Source organism: Eutrigla gurnardus (genome assembly GCF_963514095.1).
Source record: "Eutrigla gurnardus genome assembly, chromosome: 22".
NCBI lineage: Eukaryota > Metazoa > Chordata > Actinopteri > Perciformes > Triglidae > Eutrigla > Eutrigla gurnardus.
Window position 1 is genome coordinate 5277896 of NC_139933.1, and position 23449 is coordinate 5301344.

The window sequence follows — 23449 nt, forward strand, 5'->3', positions numbered from 1 at the left end:
TCTGAAGAAAGGACACTTTAAAAACAGTGTGCGTGCAAAGAGGGTGTGGGCAGGAGTGACCGATTCAATCTGATACCAATCGAGAGTGACAGCCTGTCGATCAAAAGGATTAAAAGGCTTGTTATTCTTTTGATTTGAGAATATTTGGGACAACGCCTACTTTCGTGTGACAAACAGTAGGAGTGTGTGTGTGTGTGTGTGTGTGTGTGTGTGTGTGTGTGTGTGTGTGTGTGTGTGTGTGTGTGTGTGTGTGTGTGTGTGCACTGGCCATATATGAGGTGTGGACAATGACATGGTGTGTTGTGATTCCATGTTACATTCTTTATGAATATGGGTTTCTACCATTCAACCGGTTATATTGCAAAGTATGTTTCTGTATCGTGTTTCAAATTCCTGCTCCTTGTGCCCCCTTTTAATTTTGAGCACCTGCCCCTCCAACGGTCTCTGCACAGCCCTGCTTTTAACTGTGACAGCGCCTTGCTTTGAGTGACGAGGTGGATGAGCTTGTTTTATTTGTTTGTGGAAGACGTTCAGATCAGGGTGTAAAACATTTCACGCCCTTACCAAAACATTTTGATAACACGTTTTGCGTCATCAAAGTGACATGCCAAGTGCCATCCCGTTTGTATTTATACCATTCAGACGCTCATAGCCTCTCACACTCAACCATTAAGCAGCAACATCACGGAAGCTGTCCGATTCACCAGATTCGGTAAGAATACATCTATTTGTCCTTCAAATTTTTGTTGACCGAATTGTTATTTCAACATATATTTATCAAAAACAAATGAATCTTGCATTAAAAAAAAAAGACATGAGCAGTCTTGTCAGTGACGTAAAACAGCCAGCGAGCTAAGGATTGAAGATGAAAGTAGTCCATGATTGTTGTAGACTTCATCATGTAAACTTTTACAAAGTAGTGTCAAAAAGACCTACTTCAGTAACCATGACCAACCACCAAGCGTGCACTGAAAGCCTAAAAAGCCTTGAAGAGTTAAACTTAATGTTTTCAGCTCGTGCCTTCAAGAAGCAGCTGTGGTATCCACCTTCCCACTGAGAAATCACCTCACAGGACGACAAATACAAGGTACAACATCACAGCCGTAGAGGATGGACCTACACAGTCCAGCTGTAGTTAACAGTCTCCTATTTTAGACTCTAAGAGACAAGATTTGAAGACCTAAATATTGAGACTTTAATTGGAAAAGCTGCAGAACATTTAGCAGTTATTATGAAGTTTAATTGAAACTGGTTCATGATCAGAATAATATCAGGATTTTTACTCTTCGTGTAAACATGAGCACACACACACACACACGTTTGGTATAAAAAATAAACCGATGAGAAACACTCTTTTTCTTAACATTTTATTGGTTTCCAAAAAAAAGAGAAATGAATAAAAAAAAATAAAGTAATTTCCTCCATAACAATTTCAAATGTCGAAGAACTGGACGATTAAAACTGAGGAAGATTCAACAAGGGGACGGGCGGTCACAGTGACACCTGGCGCCCTCCCTGCTCCCCTTTCTTGGCCAGCGAAGGAGTCGGGGAGAAGCTGCTTTTAATACAATAGATAAAGCGACAGGAAAGCAGGAAAAGATGGGGAGACGAGCAACAATCCTCCCACCAAAAAAAAAAAAAAACCTTTAACCTTGGCAACTTCACGACTAACCATTACGTCTGAAGAGTGAGATGACAAACTCAAGATTCATGAAATTATCTTTTATTCACATGAAGTTAAATCTAAATCCCTTTTTAGTTAAAAATGTACATTTAAAGACAGCTCTTAAATGTTATTATCCGTAAGCAGTGTGCCACGTAAAACCGAAATCAGTTGAGCACACACGGTAGCAGTATGAATTATGACTAGAGGTCGACCGATTCATCGGTTTGGCCGATTAATCGGCCCCGATAGGACGTTTTACAAACTATCGCAATTAACGGAAAATGGCCCCGATAGTGGCCGATGGCTGTTTTTTTTTTTTTTTTCCCCGCAGCGCCGTGAACTGCTCCTTCCATGGCCCTGCTGCTCTCTGTCTCTCTGATCACTGAGGGGCGGGGCTGCTCTGCACACACACCGCGCATGGGGGAGGGAGGGAGACGGAGCGTGAGCAGCGCAGCGGCAGCAGAGAGAGGAGAATGGTACAGACACACCAACTCCGGCAGCGACAGATACGGACGCAACGGACCGTCGAACGCACCGGCGAGTGGGCAGTTCTGTGTTCAAGTTGGATCAATTGGATAGACGTCCTGCGAAGTGGGCGGGACTTTGAGTTTCGCTCTGCCGTTTCCAACATGGCGGCCGGGCCACAAACGATCTCATTTTACAGTTAAACTACACGCTAAAGCATGTTTCTGAAAACATTTGAGGCGGGAAATGTGTAGTGCAGTAACAGAATCTGGATTAATATTTGATCAACACTGCCTGGTTTGATAGTTTGAAGGAAGTTTCTGGAGCCGGCGGCACTGCGTTGGACGGACGTCATTTGCATAAAGTTCAATCCATCGAACTTTATGCAAATTCACGTACGGCGACAGGGCCGTCAACTCGACGTGCCGTATCCATCATGCGGAGCTCCTGCTCTACATAGACAATGAATGGGATCCGTTGACTTGAAGTCTGCTGCCGGAGTTGGTGTGTCTGTACCATCCGTGTATTTAAACATTCACAAGTTGAAAGTGAACAGACATAACCTCCTTGGTGGAGGCAATAAGTACCACCTGTTCAACAAGCATAAACGGGGGGGGGGGGGGGCTCGGTATCGGCCGATTAATCGGCTATCGGCTTTTTCCTGCTCCAAACTATCGTTATTATATCGGCCTTTAAAAATCCACTATCGGTCGACCTCTAATTATGACACATAACTCCCAACATACACGCCAACACACAAAAGGTAGCCAGTAAGACTTTCTTTTGCCTCCTTGGTGGTTGGACAAATTTAATTAGCATCCTGCTGACTCAACTTTTAATTGAAGAGAGTTGTCTTTAAATCTAAGTGATCACAATGGAAAACAGGTGTATTGCAGGAAACAAATGTATTGACAAATAAATAAAAGTAATGATGAAAAGATACACTTGTGATGCTAATGAACTTTTGTCTATTCACATTCTTGTCAGGCTGGCAGAGATGGAGGCACAGCTCCGAGTTATAATTGATGACCGAATTGAGAAGTTGGTCCTTCCATCAGGAATCCCACCCACTGTGGAGGAGCTCCAAACTATTGTGAAGGAGAACTTTGGAATTCCTTATGAGTTCAGTCTTCAGTATTTTGATTCCGAATTTCAGGATTACTTTACTCTTAGTCAAAGTGACCAAGTTAAAGACAAAGACACCATAAAGGTTGTTCACGCTGCCCCGAATGTTTCAAACTTGCTTTCACAATTTGAACATTTGGACTTTTCCGATGGTCAACAGTCAACTGACGATGACTCTGCATCTTGTGCAGAGTCATCGTCAGTTCCTCATCGTCAGTTCCTCATTCCAGAGTTTGGAGATGAAACTGAGAGGCACCTTAAAAGAGCCACTGAAGCCTACACGAGGAATGGAACACTTATGGCTTATGACTCGAAGGTCAAGACAGACATACTTGAGAAGCTGGCTGTAACTATATATACAGCCAATCCATCAGCTAAACAGATAGGTGATGTGGTTAAGGCACTTCTTGGTAAATATCCTTGCCTCAAGCAACTCATTTACTCCTATGGCTGGAAACAAGGCCTAAAGAACAAGATCAAAAAACTCAGAGGCGCTGAGGACCAGTAGTCTGCAAAGAATGTAAAAAAGCCTTGAAAGGGAGAGGTAAACTTCCTCCCCCCTTACCCGGCAGGAGAGGATGAACAAAGTCAAGAACAAGAGAGGATTCAAAAGTGAACAGGCTAAATGAGCAACTAGCTAAAAAAAAGTGATTTTGTAAGTGATGTGAAGTCACTGTCACGGTCATCAAGGCTTTGTTAAATGAGTTTCAGTGACAAAAAAAATTGTCACTGACACTCCCCCCCCCCTTCCTATACATTTATTGTAGTTCCTCCTCTTGGTGTTTTCTATATTGCTTTGGTATTGTGTCACTAGGATTAACAATGTAATAATGGATCTTCTGATTGAGTCTCACTCTAGTCCGTCTGCAGGTAATGTAGGAATGAAGAGCGGTCTTGTACTCACTGAGCAGATGGTAGTTTGAGTCTCTCTCATATTTGAAGGTCAGTCTTCCATAGCTGACGTGGTTGAGATTCTTCAGCCACTCAAAATAAGACACCGTCACACCGCCAGCATTCAGGTACATGTCCTGCAGGACCAAACGTCACAAACTCACACATCCGACTGTTTGGTACTCACTCCTCTGTTTGGAATTAGTTTGGATTGCATTTTTTTTTTTCATTTGGGAAGAATATTACTGGAATTAACTGTTGATTTAATGCTTTTGGTGAATTATTATTTTGATAAGCTTGAGTTTATGTGTGAAAGCGTGCAAAAGACCACCAAATATAAATATCTGTTGTTTACACAATAAAGGCTGGATTATTCACATCAACTCTTGCTTTTTGTTTATTATTTGGGTTTTATATTTAAATACAGTACATTGTGATGTTTTTGCTGAAACATTAAATAGGTATAACTATGTGATAATCACAATGAAAAGTTAAACTGCTCCATCAGGACTGGATGACTGTGTTTTTATCAGAATGGGTTAACCTGTTGGAAAACGAAACTGTGAAGTATGTGATACTGTGTTATGCCAACTTCAAACCAGTGAGACAAGTTTGGACAAAAAAGAAAAAGAAAAGCGAAATTAAAAATGGGTCTGTAAAAATGTTGCATGGTTGCATCTAACCTCAGGTTCATTTTGACATTTCAGAAACCAGTTCATTCATTTGAACTGACCAGACGGAAACAATAAAATACATTATTGGGAGTTTTGAATTGTTTCAAAATCAGCCTCTAGTCTGAATGTAGAAAAGTGTTTCCAACATGGTAGTTTGCATTCGTGTGTGCATGCGTCGTTTGTGTGCGTCATTTATGTTATTGAAGCTATTTTAATAACTAAAACAAGTAAATAAATGATTACAATGTAATATTCCCAGACCAGACATAATGTCTGGTCCTGGAAGATAAGAGCCTGGAAGACGTTCAGATCAGGGTGTAAACATTTCACGCCCTTACCAAAACATTTTTGATAACATGCCAAGTGCCATCCCGTTTGTATTTATACCATTCAGACCCTCACAGCCTCTCACACTCAACCATTAAGCAGCAACATCACGGAAGCTCTCCGATTCACCAGATTCGGAAAGAATACATCTATTTGTCCTTCAAATTTTTGTTGACCGAATTGTTATTTCAACATATATTTGTCAAAAACAAATGAATCTTGCATTTAAAAAAAAGACATGAGCAGTCTTGTCAGTGACGTAAAACAGCCAGCTAAGGATTGAAGATGAAAGTAGTCCATGATTGTTGTAGACTTCATCATGTAAACTTTTACAAAGTAGTGTCAAAAAGACCTACTTCAGTAACCATGACCAACCACCAAGCATGCACTGAAAGCCTAAAAAGCCTTGAAGAGTTAAACTTCATGTTTTCAGCTCGTGCCTTCAAGAAGCAGCTGTGGTATCCACCTTCCCACTGAGAAATCACCTCACAGGACGACAAATACAAGGTACAACATCACAGCCGTAGAGGATGGACCTACACAGTCCAGCTGTAGTTAACAGTCTCCTATTTTAGACTCTAAGAGACAAGATTTGAAGACCTAAATATTGAGACTTTAATTGGAAAAGCTGCAGAACATTTAGCAGTTATTATGAAGTTTAATTGAAACTGGTTCATGATCAGAATAATATCAGGATTTTTTCCTCTTATATCTATAATAATATATAATCCACAAGTAGAAAAAACAAAAACACATGAACAATGAAAACAAATATCAGTGAACATCAATCCAGTTTTACAACTTGGCATTCTTTAAAGGAGTCATAACCTGGTTTTATACGTATCCAGCCCCCCTTGGATCGCTTTGGATCAATTCGTAAAACTTATTAGAAAAAAAAAAAAAAATTTTAATCAAACATTGAGCTTGTTCTGACCCTTTTTCGTACCGCGATTTTATCACGCGAGATTACGCGCGAGGTTTTGACTGGTCCGGATGTGCATTGTATAATATGTAATGAGGCGCGCGTTGATTCGCCGCAGGAAGGACAGAGCCGGGGGGGCTTGCCTGCATGCAGACTCCAAAACATAAACAGCCCCCTGTCATGGCGCACACACTAAATGACGAACCTTACGGAATTCAGGCATTTATGTACGAACCAGAGTCGGAACCCGAACCGGAGAGTGAAGAGCCAGAGACGGTTGAAGAGACACGTTTACAGCAGGACGTCAGGTAGCGGACGGGGGGGGGGTTGGGTGGTGAAAGAGGGGTGGGCTTATGCAAGTAGCCGCCACGGTGACGTCACCGAAGGCGCAGAATCAAAATCTCGTGCTTTAGGAATGCACACCCTTGTGTGCTATTCCTGTTCCGAAAAAGAGCAGAAGCGAAAAAACGGCGCCACTTTCAAACTCCAGCCTTTCAGGCAAGTTTCAACTGAGGTCAAACACAGATATGCATGTTTTAACAAGAGAAATTGCGATTTCCTGGTGATGACTCCTTTAATAGTTGGGCATGCCTTTACATGGTGAAAATAGCTGTGGCATTATATTATTGGCTGTATGTGAACAAGGCAGAGAGTATAAATAAAAAGGGAAAAGCTCTTCACATCAGCCGACACTGGGTTGATTTACACCATTTGATGGGGAAAGTGCTCTAAAATTGCTTGGATTGCTTGGATTTCATAGGACCCTAAAACATCACGGCAAGTCTGAATACTGAATGTGTTGTACCATTCATCAGTGGTATGGTCATTTACAAATGTAACATTTTCTTTTTTGTTGTCTGATACAGATGCCTGCTCTTCCTATAGAATACCCTGAAGGACTCAGCGAAAAGAAAGAGGTCGAACACAGATTAAAGTTACTGCATGGCAATAAAGACTTTCTCTTTTATGATGAATGTAACGAGGAGAAATTGAACCTCGCCTTCTATAGCACATTAGTGAGAGAATGGCTGGACGTAATGAAGAGAACGTATTCTGACCTCAAGGAAACTCAACAGGACAATCTGATCCAACTCAAAAAGTCCAAAAGAGAGACTATATCTTTTATGTCTTCTGTGAAAGTTGTGGTGCATGGCAAAGCACTAAGGGAGACGTTTGAGAGAGATTTTGAACGGATGAAAAGAAATGCCCAGACACAGTCCCTGGCAGCCAACCCACAGCACGAGGAAGACGAGGTACAACATCACAGCTGAATATTGAATGTGTTGTACTATTCATCATTGCCGTGGTCATTTACAAATAAAAATTTTTCTTTTTTTGTTGTTGTCTGATACAGATGCCTGCTCCTCCTGAAAGATGCCTCACAGGACTCAACAAAAAAAAAAGAGAAGATAAACTGCAAGACAATAAAGACTTTCTCTTTTATGATGAACGTAACGGGGAGAAATTCAACCTCATCTTCTGTAGCACATTAGTGAGAGAATGGCTGGACGTAATAAAGACAAAGTATAACCTCAGGGAAACTCAACAGGACAATCTGATCAAACTCAAGTCTGAAGAAGGTACTATATCTTTTTATTCTTCTGTGGAAGTTCTGGTGCATGGCAAAGCACTAATGAAGAGGTTTGAGGAAGGTTTTGAAGAGATGAAACAAAAAGCCCAGACACAGTCCGAAAGCAGCAGGATTGGCTCAAATGGAACTCAACCAGGGAGGGAGGAATAGATGTCAGACGGATACATTAAAAAAACACACACACACACACACACACACACAACTGGGTTGTAACATCAATTAAATGTTGAATATTACTGGAATTAACTGTTTGATTAAATGCTTTTGGTGAATTATTATATTGATAAGCTTGTTGTTTGATGTTTTTGCTGAAACATTAAATAGGGATAACTATGTGATAATCAAAATTAAAAAGCAAACAGGGCTGAGTTAAACTAATTCATGAGGACTGGATGGCTGTGTTTTTATCAGAATGGATTAACCTGTTGGAAAACGAAAGCGCGAAGTATGTGATACTGTGTTATGCCAACTTCAAACCAGTGAGACAAGTTTGGATAAAAAATAAAAATAAAAGCGAAATTAAAAATGGGTCTGTAGAAATGTTTGTTTGTGCAGGAAACAATAACTCATAGTCAGACATTAATGACTGATGATTCTAGACTCTTGGTTGCATCTGACCTCAGGTTCATTTTGACATTTCAGAAACCAGTTCATTCATTTGAACCGACCAGACGGAAACAATAAAATACATTATTGGGAGTTTTGAATTGTTTCAAAATCAGCCACAGCCGCTCACACTCAACCATTTAGTGACTTCAGTTTGTTGAAGGCTGGAGGACGGACAGTGGGATTGGGCCATAGTGTTGTATGTCAGGGCTGTCAAGATAGCATTTCAACCTGTTGACACGCTCACACACCACCGAGTATTTCAGGGAAATTACCAGGAGAGCGCCACCTATTCTTTTAACTGTGACAGCGTCTTGCTTTGAGTGACGAGGTGGATGAGCTCGTTTTATTTGTTTGTGGAAGACGTTCAGATCAGGGTGTAAAACATTTCACGCCCTTACCAAAACATTTTGATAACATGCCATCCCATTTGTTTGATTTCAGACCCTCACAGCCTCTCACACCCAACCATTACGCAGAGACAGAGACAGAGACAGAGACAGAGACAGAGACAGAGACAGAGACACACACACACACACACACACACACACACACACACACACACACACACACACCGATGAGAAACACTCTTTTTCTTAACATTTTATTGGTTTCCAAAAAAAAAAGAGAAATGAATAAAAAAAAAAGTAATTTCCTCCATAACAATTTCAAATGTCGAAGAACTGGACGATTAAAACCGAGGAAGATTCAACAAGGGGACGGGCGGTCACAGTGACACCTGGTGCCCTCCCTGCTCCCCTCTCTTGACCAGCGAAGGAGTCGGGGAGAAGCTGCTTTTAATACAATAGATAAAGCGACAGGAAAGCAGGAAAAGATGGGGAGACGAGCAACAATCCTCCCACCAAAAAAAAACAAAAAACTTTAACCTTGGCAACTTCACGACTGACCATTATGTCTGAAGAGTGAGATGACAAACTCAAGATTCATGAAATCATCTTTTATTCACATGAAGTTAAATCTAAATCCCTTTTTAGTTGAAGTCAAATTGTAGTGGCCGTCTCCATTCTAGAGCGGACCTCTTTCTGAAATAAGGCATCTGTAGTGCTGCCAACTGAAACAACCAGGAGGGTCATACGTGTATTTAGCCATAAAAAAGAAAAGTGCGCTCTGAACAAGGCTGCCATCAGCATCGTCATGAACGTTAATGCGAGGGCAGCGGTAGACAGGATGTTACTCTCTCTGCTTTTTCTCAATACAACCTCTGTCAAAGACGAGAACAGGGCCATATTCAAACAGATGTGGTTACAGTATAATGGCAGCAGGTGGATCACAGGATAAATACCAGGCTAGTGTGTGTGTGTGTGTGTGTGTGTGTGTGTGTGGGGTAATAGCCAAAGAGCAGCGGTAACAGTGATATGTTCTGAAGGCTGAGGGGGGAAGAGGCAGCAGAGGGTGATCACTAGCAGGAGGGTGGGTGAAAGTAAGGGACGCGTGCGTCCTGATTGGCCGTTTATGTGAAGGTAAGCCCCGCCTCGTTGTAGACTTTGAAGACCTTCTCGATGGCGTTGACGTAGGCGGCCGTCCGAAGGTCCAGACCCAGGTTGTACTTGCTTGCCGTGCGCATGATTTGCTAGAAAGGCAGAAGAGAGCGTGTTATATAATGCTGGTTAAAGAAAAGGATAGAGCTGCACAAGGGCCATCAACAACCGACAACCATCTTTCATGGTTCTTTCCAGATCTACAATTATTAACAAAGTACATTCATTTTAAAATTTGATTTTAAAAATCACCTTTTTGTCAATAATTCCTAATGAATCAGTTCACATGATCGGGACATAAAAGTGGCAGAAAATTGATCCATTAAAACAATGAAATGATAAAGAAATTGAAACCTTAACTAATAACTTCTTGCTACCTTGATGACCTTAAATCTTTACAAAAGGCTTGGAGGTCTTGAAATCACTCAAGGGCTGAATGTTTTGTCACAGATTGACTCCGTATCGTTAATGGTTGATAGAAATCTTGGTGGTTTACAGTGAGAGATAACAGAAAAAGTCAGAACCACTGCAATGAGCGTACGTTTTAAAATTCCTGGAAGTGTTTCATCTGGAGACTGCTCACTAAAACAGGTTGGACGGCGTTCCGTTATGCATGGTCACTTACCCGGGCAGATCTCTCCATGGTGTAGGCCAACCCGGAGTGAACAATATCCTTCTCAGAGGCACCCTGCAAAGGAGGATTAATGTTTGTCTCAGTTAATCTGAATAAAGGACACTTTAAAAACAGTGTGTGTGCAAAACAATGTGTGCGTGTGTGTGTGTGTATTTTACTCACAGCTACTCGGGCCTGGAAGTCAGCGGTCGGTACAACAGGGATGGGTCCCCCCTGCTTGCCAAACTTCCTCTCTAAACTTTCCTGCACAGACACTGAAAAAGGGAAAAGGAGAAATTAAAGAGACATATTTTTCCACTACTTAATGATCACATTTGTGTATTTGATAGGGACAGAGCATGTTTATGAACATCTTGAGTCATTAAAGCCCCAGTCGGCAACCTTTTTTTGATCATAATCACCGAAACCGACACTATGCTACGATAGAACAAGATAAATCATCCGGTTTTAGAAAAAAAAAAAGCACACCTCTACGTGCCCGTAGAGCCTGTTTGTTTTGCAAAATATCAACAAGGCCCTCCTCGGGTCCTCCTGTCCAATCAGCACGCAGCAGCCCTGCTGCTTTATTCGTGCACACACAGAGCCCCTCTGCTCTCGGGTCGTACCACTATCACAGGGGGGAGGCGGAGGGAAGTAGGAACAAGCTTCTAATCCCCCGGTTAAAAACCGAAACGAGGAGGTCGATAACAACCAAGGCAAAGAAAACACCGGTGGAAAATAAGGAAATAAAAGAGAGATTGCGACGGGGCCCGTGATTAAACAGTCAACATCAGACCCGTGTTTCAAAGGTGGCGTGATCTAAGGGATTTCAAAGGGCACGGAGTCGAGGGGAAGGAGCTCGGTGGTCGTGGGGGATGAGCTCGGTGGTCGTGGGGGAGGAGCTCGGTTGTCATGGGGGAGGAGCTCAGTGGTCGTGGGGGAGGAGCTCGGTGGTCGCGGGGGAGGAGCTCGGTGGTCGTGGGGGAGGAGCTCGGTGGTCGTGGGGGAGGAGCTTCATGGTCGTGGGGGAGGAGCGTGAGAGTTGTAAACATTCAAAATCTGACAGAGTGCCCTCGGTCCGCCGGACTTGCCGACTGGGATTTAAACATCAGTGAGCAAGTATGCTAATTTACATCCGCAGTCCCTAGGCAGGTAACAAAAACAAACGTTACAAGTGGACATGGGTCAGTACGAAAAGTTTAGTCCCGATTATTCTGGCCAGAATATTTACGATTCACATTAATATCCCGATAACTATCAAAATATGCTTAAAACTTGAAATGGCACTAAAACGCAATGGTATTCCATTACATTTGGTCAAGAAACATATTTATACTGCAACACATCTTTTAGTGAAAAACAAATCTGTGATTATCCGTGATATAAAAAAGAAACTTACATCATCCCAGCCCTAGATCAAATATATAATCCACAAGTAGAAAAAACAAAAACACATGAACAATGAAAACAATTATCTGTGCTCATCAATCCAGTTTTAAAACTTGGCCTTCTTTAATAGTTGGAAATAGTCTTCACATCAGCCGACACTGGGTTGATTGACACAATTTGATGGGGAAAGTGCTCTAAAATTGCTTGGATTTCATAGGACCCTAAAACATCACGGCAAGTCTGAATACTGAATGTGTTGTACCATTCATCAGTGGTATGGTCATTTACAAATGTAACATTTTCTTTTTTGTTGTCTGATACAGATGCCTGCTCTTCCTATACAATACCCTGAAGGACTCGGCGAAAACAAAAGGGACGAACACAGATCAAAGTTACTGGATGTCAATAAAGATTTTCTCTTTTATGATGAACGTAACGAGGAGAAATTGAACCTCGTCTTCCGTAGCACATTAGTGAGAGAATGGCTGGACGTGATAAGGAGAACGTATCCTGACCTCGAGGAAACTCAAATTTGAGTCTGAAGAAGGTACTATAACTTTTAAGTCTTCTGTGAAAGTTCTGGCAAAGCACTAAGGGAGACATTTGAGAGAGATTTTGAAGAGATGAAACAAAATGTCCAGACACCGTCCCTGGAAACCACCCCACAGCGCAGGAAATACAAGGTACAACATCACAGCTGAATACTGAATGTGTTGTACTATTCATCATTGCCATGGTCATTTACAAGTAAAAATTGTTCTTTTTTTTTTGTTGTCTGCTACAGATGTCTCCTAAAAGATGCCTCACAGGATTCAGCAAAAGAGAAAGAGAAGATCAACTGCAAGCCAACAAAGACTTTCTTTTTCATGATAAACGTAACGGGAAGAAATTCAACCTGGTCTTCTATAGCACATTAGTGAGAGAATGGCTGGACGTAATGAAGAGAAAGTATCCTAACCTCAAGGAAACTCAACAGGACAATCTGATCAAACTTGAGTACAAAGAAGGTACTATGTCTTTTTATTGTTCCGTGGAAGTTCTGGTGCATGGCAGAGCACTAATGGAGAGGTTTGAGAAACGTTTTGAAGAGATGAAACAAAATGTCCAGACACAGTCCGAAAGCAGCAGGATTGGCTCAAATGGAACTCAACCAGGGCAAACTGCTAAGGATTAGATGTCAGACGGATACATAAAAAAAACAACTGGGTTGTAACATCAATTACATGTTGATGCCCTCCCTCCCCCCCCCCCCCTTTGGTATTGTGTCACAAGGATTAACAATGTAATAATGGATCTTCTGATTGAGTCTCACTCTAGTCCGTCTGCAGGTAATGTAGGAATGAAGAGCGGTCTTGTACTCACTGAGCAGGTGGTAGTTTGAGTCTCTCTCATATTTGAAGGTCAGTCTTCCATAGCTGACGTGGTTGAGATTCTTCAGCCACTCAAAATAAGACACCGTCACACCGCCAGCATTCAGGTACATGTCCTGCAGGACCAAACATCACAAACTCACACATCCGACTGTTTGGTACTCACTCCTCTGTTTGGAATTAGTTTTGATGCATTTTTTTTTTCATTTGGGAAGAATATTACTGGAATTAACTGTTGATTAAATGCTTTTGGTGAATTGTTATTTTGATAAGCTTGAGTTAATGTGTGAAAGCGTGCAAAAGACCACCAAATATAAATATCTGTTGTTTACACAATAAAGGCTGGATTATTCACATCAACTCTTGCTTTTTGTTTATTATTTGGGTTTTATATTTAAATACAGTACATTGTGATGTTTTTGCTGAAACATTAAATAGGTATAACTATGTGATAATAACAATGAAAAGTTAAACTGCTCCATCAGGACTGGATGACTGTGTTTTTATCAGAATGGGTTAACCTGTTGGAAAACGAAACTGTGAAGTATGTGATACTGTGTTATGCCAACTTCAAACCAGTGAGACAAGTTCGGACAAAAAAGAAAAAGAAAAGCGAAATTAAAAATGAGTCTGTAAAAATGTTGCATGGTTGCATCTGACCTCAGGTTCATTTTGACATTTCAGAAACCAGTTCATTCATTTGAACTGACCAGACGGAAACAATAAAATACATTATTGGGAGTTTTGAATTGTTTCAAAATCAGCCTCAAGTCTGAATGTAGAAAAGTGTTTCCAACGTGGTAGTTTGCATTCGTGTGTGCATGCGTCGTTTGTGTGCGTCATTTATGTTATTGAAGCTATTTTAATAACTAAAACAAGTAAATAAATGATTACAATGTAATATTCCCAGACCAGACATAATGTCTGGTCCTGGAAGATAAGAGCCTGGAAGACGTTCAGATCAGGGTGTAAACATTTCACGCCCTTACCAAAACATTTTTGATAACATGCCAAGTGCCATCCCGTTTGTATTTATACCATTCAGACCCTCACAGCCTCTCACACTCAACCATTAAGCAGCAACATCACGGAAGCTCTCCGATTCACCAGATTCGGAAAGAATACATCTATTTGTCCTTCAAATTTTTGTTGACCGAATTGTTATTTCAACATATATTTATCAAAAACAAATGAATCTTGCATTTAAAAAAAAAACATGAGCAGTCTTGTCAGTGACGTAAAACAGCCAGCGAGCTAAGGATTGAAGATGAAAGTAGTCCATGATTGTTGTAGACTTCATCATGTAAACTTTTACAAAGTAGTGTCAAAAAGACCTACTTCAGGAAGCATGACCAACCACCAAGCATGCACTGAAAGCCTAAAAAGCCTTGAAGAGTTAAACTTCATGTTTTCAGCTCGTGCCTTCAAGAAGCAGCTGTGGTATCCACCTTCCCACTGAGAAATCACCTCACAGGACGACAAATACAAGGTACAACATCACAGCCGTAGAGGATGGACCTACACAGTCCAGCTGTAGTTAACAGTCTCCTATTTTAGACTCTAAGAGACAAGATTTGAAGACCTACATATTGAGACTTTAATTGGAAAAGCTGCAGAACATTTAGCAGTTATTATGAAGTTTAATTGAAACTGGTTCATGATCAGAATAATATCAGGATTTTTTCCTCTTATATCTATAATAATATATCATTCACAAGTAGAAAAAACAAAAACACATGAACAATGAAAACAATTATCAGTGAACATCAATCCAGTTTTACAACTTGGCATTCTTTAATTGTTGGGCATGCCCTTATATGGTGAAAATAGCTGTGGCATTATATTATTGGCTGTATGTGAACAAGGCAGAAAGTATAAATAAAAAGGGAAAAGCTCTTCACATCAGCCGACACTGGGTTGATTGACACCATTTGATGGGGAAAATGCTCTAAAATTGCTTGGATTTCATAGGACCCTAAAACATCACGGCAAGTCTGAATACTGAATGTGTTGTACCATTCATCAGTGGTATGGTCATTTACAAATGTAACATTTTCTTTTCTTTTTGTCTGATACAGATGCCTGCTCTTCCTATACAATACCCCCAACGACTCAGCGAAGAGAAAAGGAAGGAATACAGATCAAAGTTAGTGCGTGTCAATAAAGACTTTCTCTTTTATGATGGACGTAAGAAGGAGAAATTGAACCTCGTGTTCTATAGCACATTAGTGAGAGAATGGCTGGACGTAATAAAGAGAACGTATCCTGACCTCGAGGAAACTCAAGAGGACGATCTGATCAAACTCAAGTCCAAAGAAGGTACTATAACTTTTAAGTCTTCTGTGAAAGTTCTGGTGCATGGCAAAGCACTGAGGGATACGTTTGAGAGAGATTTTGAAGAGATGAAACAAAATGCCCAGACACAGTTCCTGGAAACCACCCAACAGCACGAGGAACACGAGGTACAACATCACAGCTGAACATTGAATGTGTTGTACCATTCATCATTGCCATGGTCATTTACAAGTAAAAATTGTTCTTTTTTTGTTGTTGTCTGATACAGATGCCTGCTCCTCCTGAAAGATGCCTCACAGGACTCAGCGAAAGAGAAAGAGAAGATAAACTGCAAGCCAACAAAGACTTTCTCTTTTATGATGAACGTAACGGGGAGAAATTCAACCTCATCTTCTGTAGCACATTAGTGAGAGAATGGCTGGATGTAATGAAGACAACGTATCCTTATCTTGAGGAAACTCAACAGGACGATCTGATCAAACTTGAGTCCGAAGAAGGTACTATATCTTTTAAGTCTTCTGTGGAAGTTCTGGTGGAGGGCGAAGAACTAATGGAGAGGTTTGAGAAACGTTTTGAAGAGATGAAACAAGATGCCCAGACACAGTCCGAAAGCAGCAGGATTGGCTCAAATGGAACTCAACCAGGGAGGGAGGAATAGATGTCAGACGGATACATTAAAAAAAACACACACACAACTAGGTTGTAACATCAATTAAATGTTGAATATTACTGGAATTAACTGTTTGATTAAATGCTTTTGGTGAATTATTATTTTGATAAGCTTGTTGTTTGATGTTTTTGCTGAAACATTAAATAGGGATAACTATGTGATAATCAAAATTAAAAAGTAAACAGGGCTGAGTTAAACTAATTCATCAGGACTGGATGGCTGTGTTTTTATATAAGTGAGGCCATTTAGATGTGCGGGGATCAAGTGTGTGGGATGAGAGGGGTGTTTTTGTCTTTGTGTGTGTAAGGGGGATAGAAATTGTGTATAAGGATGTACGGTGGGTAAATATGTGGGGGATAAGGTGTTGACTCTGTTTGGTGATGTTTAAAACCGAAATGTATGTTTTTAGGGATAATTGATTTTTAATGGTAATGTCTCAGGCCATAGGTGATAAATAGGTGATATATAGGCCTAAACAGGTCTATGGGAGAGAGGCGTCTGAGGTGAGCGAGCCAGCATCTAGACCTTGAACAAAAGGATTCAATTGTCAGTGGAGAGTTGTTATTTTTTAGTTTGATTATTGAAGTTATTCTGATTTTGAAGTCTAGTTTTGGAGTTTTTGTTTATTTCATTTAATTGATTTTTTTTATCCTCCTGACTGGCATATTGAAAATAAATAATTTCAACTGCTTTGGGCCAAATATCTGACGCACTGCCTCCAGTCTTTCCACCGCCGCAAGGTTAACCAGACTACACATAGGCTTCATTGTCTCTCCATTGATAACTGGTGGGCAAGTCTCGGCTGAAAATGCCCGGGCAGATTTTTTGTCCCAGTCCAGCCCTGGAGAGAGGTGACGCACCACAGCGCAGGGGTACCACACCTGATGAGACGGGCCAGGAAGGAAACTGTTGATTAAATGCTTTTGGTGAATTAATATTTTGATAAGCTTGAGTTAATGTGTGAGAGCGAGCAAAAGTAAACTAATCCACAAACTGATCTAAACTGTGAAGTGTGTGATATTGTGTTATGCCAACTTCAAACAAAATGCCCAGACACAGTCCCAAAGCAGCAGGATTGGCTCAATTAAAAACGTAACCCAACCAGAGCAAACTGCTGAGGATTAGATGTCAGACGGATACATAAAAAAACAAAAAACATCTGGGTTGTAAAATCAATTACATGTTGATGGGCTTTTCCCCCCCTACTTATACATTTACTTTAAAAATGGGTCTGTAAAAATGTTGCATGGTTGCATCTAACCTCAGGTTCATTTTGACATTTCAGAAACCAGTTCATTCATTTGAACCGACCAGACGGAAACAATAAAATACATTATTGGGAGTTTTGAATTGTTTCAAAAATCAGCCTCAAGTCTGAATGTAGAAAAGTGTTTCCAACGTGGTAGTTTGCATTCGTGTGTGCATGCGTCGTTTGTGCTTACAGGAATAACCATGACGTTGTTCTCTAGGAAGATCTTGTCAGCGTCTGGAGTGGTGGGACCATTGGCACCTTCAGCAATGATCTGAAAGGAGGCAAAACACACACAAAATAAACACACATGTCACATGACCACAAATGAATACTTAAAGCACAGCACCTCAGGAAAATCAAAGTGTTAACCTTGGCTTTGATCTTGGGGGCGTTGACACGCGTGAGCTGCTTTTCTCGGCCGCAGGGATCAAGATGTGGCAGTCGGCCTCCAAAATGTTGCCTTCGTAGGGTTTGGCTCCTGGGAAGCCCACAATGGCATCTTGGGTTATGTTTAGGTGTCATTTTGGTATGAATTTTGTAAGTAAATAAGCTCCAGTAAAAGCCTCTCACACTCAACCATTTAGTGACTTCAGTTTGTTGAAGGCTGGAGGACAGACAGTGGGATTGGGCCATAGTGTTGTATGTCAGGGCTGTCAAGATAGCATTTCAACCTGTTGACACGCTCACACGCCACCGAGTATTTCAGGGAAATTACCAGGAGAGCGCCACCTATTCTTTTAACTGTGACAGCGTCTTGCTTTGAGTGACGAGGTGGATGAGCTTGTTTTATTTGTTTGTGGAAGACGTTCAGATCAGGGTGTAAAACATTTCACACCCTTACCGAAACATATCTCTCTAACACACTCTCTAACACACTCTCTAACACACACACACACACACTCTCTAACACACTCACACTCTCTAACACACACTCTCTAACACACACACACTCTCTAACACACTCTCTAACACACACACACTCTCTAACACACTCACACTCTCTAACACACTCTCTAACACACTCTCTAACACACACACACACACACACACTCTAACACACTCTCTAACACACTCTCTAACACTGTCATGGACTATGATCCACTCAGCTTAAACACTCCCAAGAAAACTCCCGGAGACGGATGATTCATTTCCACGAGGTTTACTGGGCAAATTGTGAAACTGCAACACAATACAAAATACAATGAAGCTAATAAACTAACTAGGCAACATTTAAAAATAAATGATAACTCAACGTTACACAACAAAATACTCACAGACGTTGCCTGAGCAGAAAGGGGAAAAAGGAAAGCGAGGAGAGAAAAGCCGACGACCAAGTGACCATCTCCGATCACCGCATGGCAGCTTTCCTACTTCCGGTCTTTTTTCCGAATGCACTAGTGGGTGCTACGGCCACGAAAATTACATGAACAAAGCTGAACAGCCGAAACAACCGACACCCCAAATGCAATATAAAAATATACTTTCGAGCGGCATGACACTCCCCGCTTGGGGTCTTTAAAGAACCCACATTACTGAACAGAATCAGTCTTTGGAGAAAAAAGCAGAACCACTTCTGTAATGGGTCGAGAGAAGGTCTTCTTGGTTCCATCCTTGACGACTTCTACTTCAACTTTCCGAACCAATCCATCTTCCCCTGGAAAGGTTTTTGTGATGATGCCCATAGGCCATTGATTTCTCTTTGCCTGATTATCTTTCAGGAGAACAATGTCTCCTTCTTGGAGGCTTTGCCGTTTTCCTTGCCACTTGTGCCGGAGCTGCAATGTTTTGAGGTATTCATGTTTCCACCTGTACCAAAACACGTCTGCTAGGCCCTGAACCCGCTTCCACTCCTCTCTGACGAGCTCCACTTCCCCAAAGCTGCCTGATGGAGGGGGAGGTGCTGCACCCGTCTTAAGGGTCAGGAGCATTGCTGGGGTGAGGATGAGAGGTGATTCCGGATCCGATGATACAGGAATGAGTGGTCTAGCATTCATGATTGCAGCTACCTCGGCCATGAGTGTAGTCAGAACCTCATGTGTCAGGTGAGACTTCCTTTGCTCAAGCAGCATGCAATCCAAAATGCGACGGGCGATGCCGATCATTCGTTCCCATGCGCCACCCATATGAGACGCGTGGGGCGGGTTAAATATCCAGGTGCAGCTCTGTGTGTCCAGGTACTTTTCCACACTGTTGAAGCCTGGATTAGCCTTGTCCATCTCCAGCTCACGGGAGGCGCCAATGAAGTTAGTACCGCAGTCAGAGCGGATCTGCTTTGCGGGGCCCCTGACTGCAAAGAACCTCCTTAAGGCGTTGATAAAACTGCTGGAACTCATTGCTTCGATCACCTCGATGTGAACTGCCCTTGAACACATGCATGAGAACATCACGGCCCATCGTTAAGAATTAGAGGCTCCTCCTCTTGTGCGGCGTGAGACGATGTCCCATGGTCCAAAGACGTCGACACCTACATAGGTGAAAGGAGGTGCTACTTGTAGTCGTTCTGCTGGCAGGGCTGCCATCTGCTGATGTTCGGTCTTTCCCCTCAGCTTTCTACAAGTGATACATCTGTGAAGCAGACTGCTGATGCAGCGTTTAGCTCCCACCAGCCAGAACCCTGCCGCTCGAATGGCACCTTCAGTTAGATGTCTTCCTTGGTGTTTCACTGCTTCGTGATAGTGTGACACAAGCAGAGTTGCGAGATAATGTCGGCCAGGAATGATGATGGGGTGAGTCTCGTTCACACCCAGACCTGACTGTCCAATCCGGCCGCCTACTCGAAGGAGTTGATCCTGTTCCATGGTGGGGTGCAATTTCCACAGGCTGTTTGAGGATGGAATGTTGGCTCCCAAGTTGATGCATTTGAGCTCCTCGGTGTAGCACTCATTCTGGACGCTCTTCACAATGCACACTTTGGCCCTCAGTAACTCTTCCTCTGTAGGATGACAGATGTGCCACCCCTGACACCCCTTTTGGGTAGAGTGAGCGAAGGAACGAGCTATGTGGATGAGGTGCGCAATGGCTTTGAGGAGAGTGCTGAACTTAGAGAAACGCTCAAAGCGTTGTGGACGTACTATGTCTCTGGTAACATGAGTGAGACTTGTCACCACCTGAGGACGCACTTCAGAGTCGGTGTCAGGGTCAATAAGATTGTACGTCTCTTGAAGCTCAGATGAATGCAAAGATGCATCATGGAGAAAGGCTGGTCCTTTGAGCCAAGTTGTGCTGCTAAGCAGAGCTGGTGTCACGGTTCTTGACCCAATGTCAGCTGGGTTGAGGTGCGTTGGGACGTACTTCCACTGGCCAGAACAAGGTGATTGATGGATTCGCTGGATCCTGTTGTGTACGTAGACATAAAATCTCCTTGACTGGTTGTGAATATACCCCAATACGACCTTGCTATCTGTGTAGTAGGTGATGTTGTCGAATATTGTGTCCATCTCTGTAACTACCATCTCGGCAATCTCAACGGCGAGTACAGCCGCACAGAGCTCGAGTCTCGGGATAGTTAAGCCAGGCCGAGGGGCCAACTTTGCCTTTCCAAAGACAAAGCCAGTCTCAGTCTGTTCTTGGTGGCTGGTCACCTTGATGTAAGCCACAGCAGCTATTGCTTTGACTGATGCGTCTGCAAAGACACAGAGTTCTCTTCTCAGTGCACCTGCGGTGGAGAAGGACGTATAAGGGCGTGGTATCTGGAGACCCTCCAGATCTTGGAGAGACTGTTTCCATCTAGTCCACTCGATCTCCATGTTTTTGGGAAGAGGTGAGTCCCAGTCCTCTGCTTGCGTGGTAAGTTCCCTGAGTATTAGTCTTCCATGAACCGTGATGGGTGCGAGGAACCCTAGCGGATCGTAGAGGCTATTCACGGTTGAGAGTACCCCTCTGCGGGTGAACGGCTTGTGGTCGTCTTCAATCTGAAACATAAAAGTGTCTGTACACATGTTCCAGGACAATCCAAGGCTACGTTGGATGGGCAAATCATCGATGAAGAGATCTAGGCTGTTGACGTCCTTGGATCGATCTTCGGTTGGGAATGCTTTGATGACTGTATGTCGATTTGAAGCAATTTTGTGTAGCCTGAGGTTAGATGCTGCAAGCATCTTCTGCGCTCGCCCAAGAACGCTGATGGCTTCTTCCTCTGTGCTGAAGGACTTTAAAGCGTCATCAACATAGAACTCACGGTCGATCAATCTTCTTGCGTCGCTGCCATAGTCAGCCTCTGCTTCCTTAGCTGCCCGCCGCAAACCATACACTGCAACGGCAGGCGAGGGACTGTTCCCGAAAAGGTGGACCCGCATCCTGTAGTCCACGATGTCAGAGGTTGGGTCGTTGTTCCTATACCACAGGAAGCGGAGAAAATCACGATGGTCCTCCTTCACGACAAAGCAGTGGAACATGTGCTCGATGTCAGCGGTGATCGCCACTTGCTCCTTCCTGAACCTCATAAGGACACCTAGCAGGCTATTATTAAGGTCAGGGCCGGTGAGCAAGACATCATTGAGTGATACGCCCTCACATGACGCACTGCTGTCGAAGACTACACGGATCTTATCTGGCTTCCTCGGATGATACACGCCGAACAGGGGCAGATACCAACACTCTTGTTCAGGCTGTACTGGCGGGGCAACTTCTGCGTGTGCCTTTTTGAGCATCTTCTCCATAAACTCTAAGAAGTCAGCTTTCATCTGTGGTCGTTTTTCCAATGAGCGCTGGAGTGAGACAAGACGGTCAAATGCCTGTTTCCTGTTGTTAGGCAGTCGTTGTCTCGGGGACCGAAAGGGTAATGGTGCGACCCAGCTTTTGGAGCTGTCCTGATAGCACCCAGCTTCCATTATCCTCAGAAACTCTAGATCTTCCATAGATGGAGCGAGTCTGTGGTCGTCCGGAGTACGAGCGAAGACGGTCTGGCCCAAGCAGTCTCCAATGAGCATCATTGAGCCGCTGGCAGTTGGTGCTGGATGATGTTGATGTTTAGGTGCTTGACTAAATACCTCTTTCACTATGATGTGGTTGTTGCATGGCTGAAGATGACTCGCACGATCATTCTCTAGGATGGCTGTTTTGTAACTTCTCACCTCGAGTGGTCTATGAGCGCCTCCAAGGCACACGTCACCGACAACGACCCATCCTAGGTCAAGCCTTTGAGCAAACGGTGTATCACCTGGGCCACTTATCTGCTCTCGGACCTTGTGGACCTGTAGGATGTCTCTGCCCAGTAAAAGGAGTATTTTAGCGTCCGGATCCAGAGGCGGAATCTTGTCGGCGATGTGCTTCAGATGGGCATGATGGTAAGCTGCATCTGGCGTGGGGATCTCGGTGCGGACATCAGGGATTTGGTTGCACTCAAGGAGTGTAGGCAGAGGAATGCTTACTTTCTTATCCACTGGCTCCACAATGTAGCCGCTGGCTCTCCTCCCCGCTGTCTCTGCACGTCCCGCACAGGTCTTGAGTGTATATGAGTAGGAGCTCCCGGAGATCTTGAAGACCTCAAAGAACTCTGACCGTGCCAGGGAGCGATTGCTCTGCTCGTCCAGTATGGCGTACACTCTCTTGGACTCTTCCCTGCGTCCGTTAGGGAACACACTGACGAGGCAGATCTTAGCACATGCTCTGGCGCTCAATCCTTCACCACATACTTGTGTGCACGTCGACTTGACCTCCTGGTTGTCCGCTTTGTCCTCCTCCCCGCCATCCTCTGAAGTGGAAGGGAACGACATAGATTTCCAGGTAGGTGGATAAGGGTGAAGTGCAGTCACATGAGCGGTGCTCTCACACTCTGTACATTTTATCTCAGCGGTGCAGTTCTTTGCAAGGTGCTCTGTGGAGGAGCAACAGCGAAAGCAGATGTAATGCTCTTTCAAAAGCTGTTTGCGATCATTTATGCTCTTCTCACGGAAGCCTCTGCATTTCCTCAGAGGATGGGGCTTTTTATGCAGAGGACAATGCTTGTTTGGATCGATTTGTTCTGTGCTTTCTCTAGACTCAGTTTTAGTAGCTCCTGAGACCTGCGTCTTGTGAACATACACAGATGTCTTCGTGGGCCTCTCCCACTTGCCCTTTTTCTCTGCTGAAACCTGTGTGAAGAGGTTAAAGCTTG

General features: G+C 43.0%; 3 protein-coding genes across 3 annotated transcripts in view; all 3 read left to right on the forward strand.

Moving 5' to 3' along the window:
- LOC311032698 (uncharacterized protein) overlaps window positions 1-7892 on the forward strand; it is a 45527-nt gene extending 37635 nt beyond the window's left edge. Inside the window, exon 5 of the transcript XR_014599198.1 lies at window positions 7712-7892. The gene's annotated coding sequence lies outside the window, so the exon portion shown is untranslated. The remainder of the gene's footprint in view (window positions 1-7711) is intronic.
- LOC311032694 (uncharacterized protein) overlaps window positions 636-23449 on the forward strand; it is a 177243-nt gene continuing 154429 nt past the window's right edge. Inside the window, exons 1-3 of the mRNA XM_084039660.1 lie at window positions 636-712; window positions 1014-1087; window positions 3119-3454. Coding sequence (XP_083895786.1) covers window positions 3129-3454 — 326 coding nt within the window. The 5' untranslated portion in view covers window positions 636-712; window positions 1014-1087; window positions 3119-3128. The remainder of the gene's footprint in view (window positions 713-1013; window positions 1088-3118; window positions 3455-23449) is intronic.
- The window catches only part of LOC311008452 (uncharacterized protein), a gene marked incomplete at its 3' end in the record, with an annotated part of 39505 nt that continues 21083 nt past the window's right edge, over window positions 5028-23449 (forward strand). Inside the window, exons 1-3 of the mRNA XM_084002143.1 lie at window positions 5028-5655; window positions 6937-7323; window positions 7425-7756. Of these exons, the coding sequence (XP_083858269.1) occupies window positions 6937-7323; window positions 7425-7756 (719 nt within the window). The 5' untranslated portion in view covers window positions 5028-5655. The remainder of the gene's footprint in view (window positions 5656-6936; window positions 7324-7424; window positions 7757-23449) is intronic.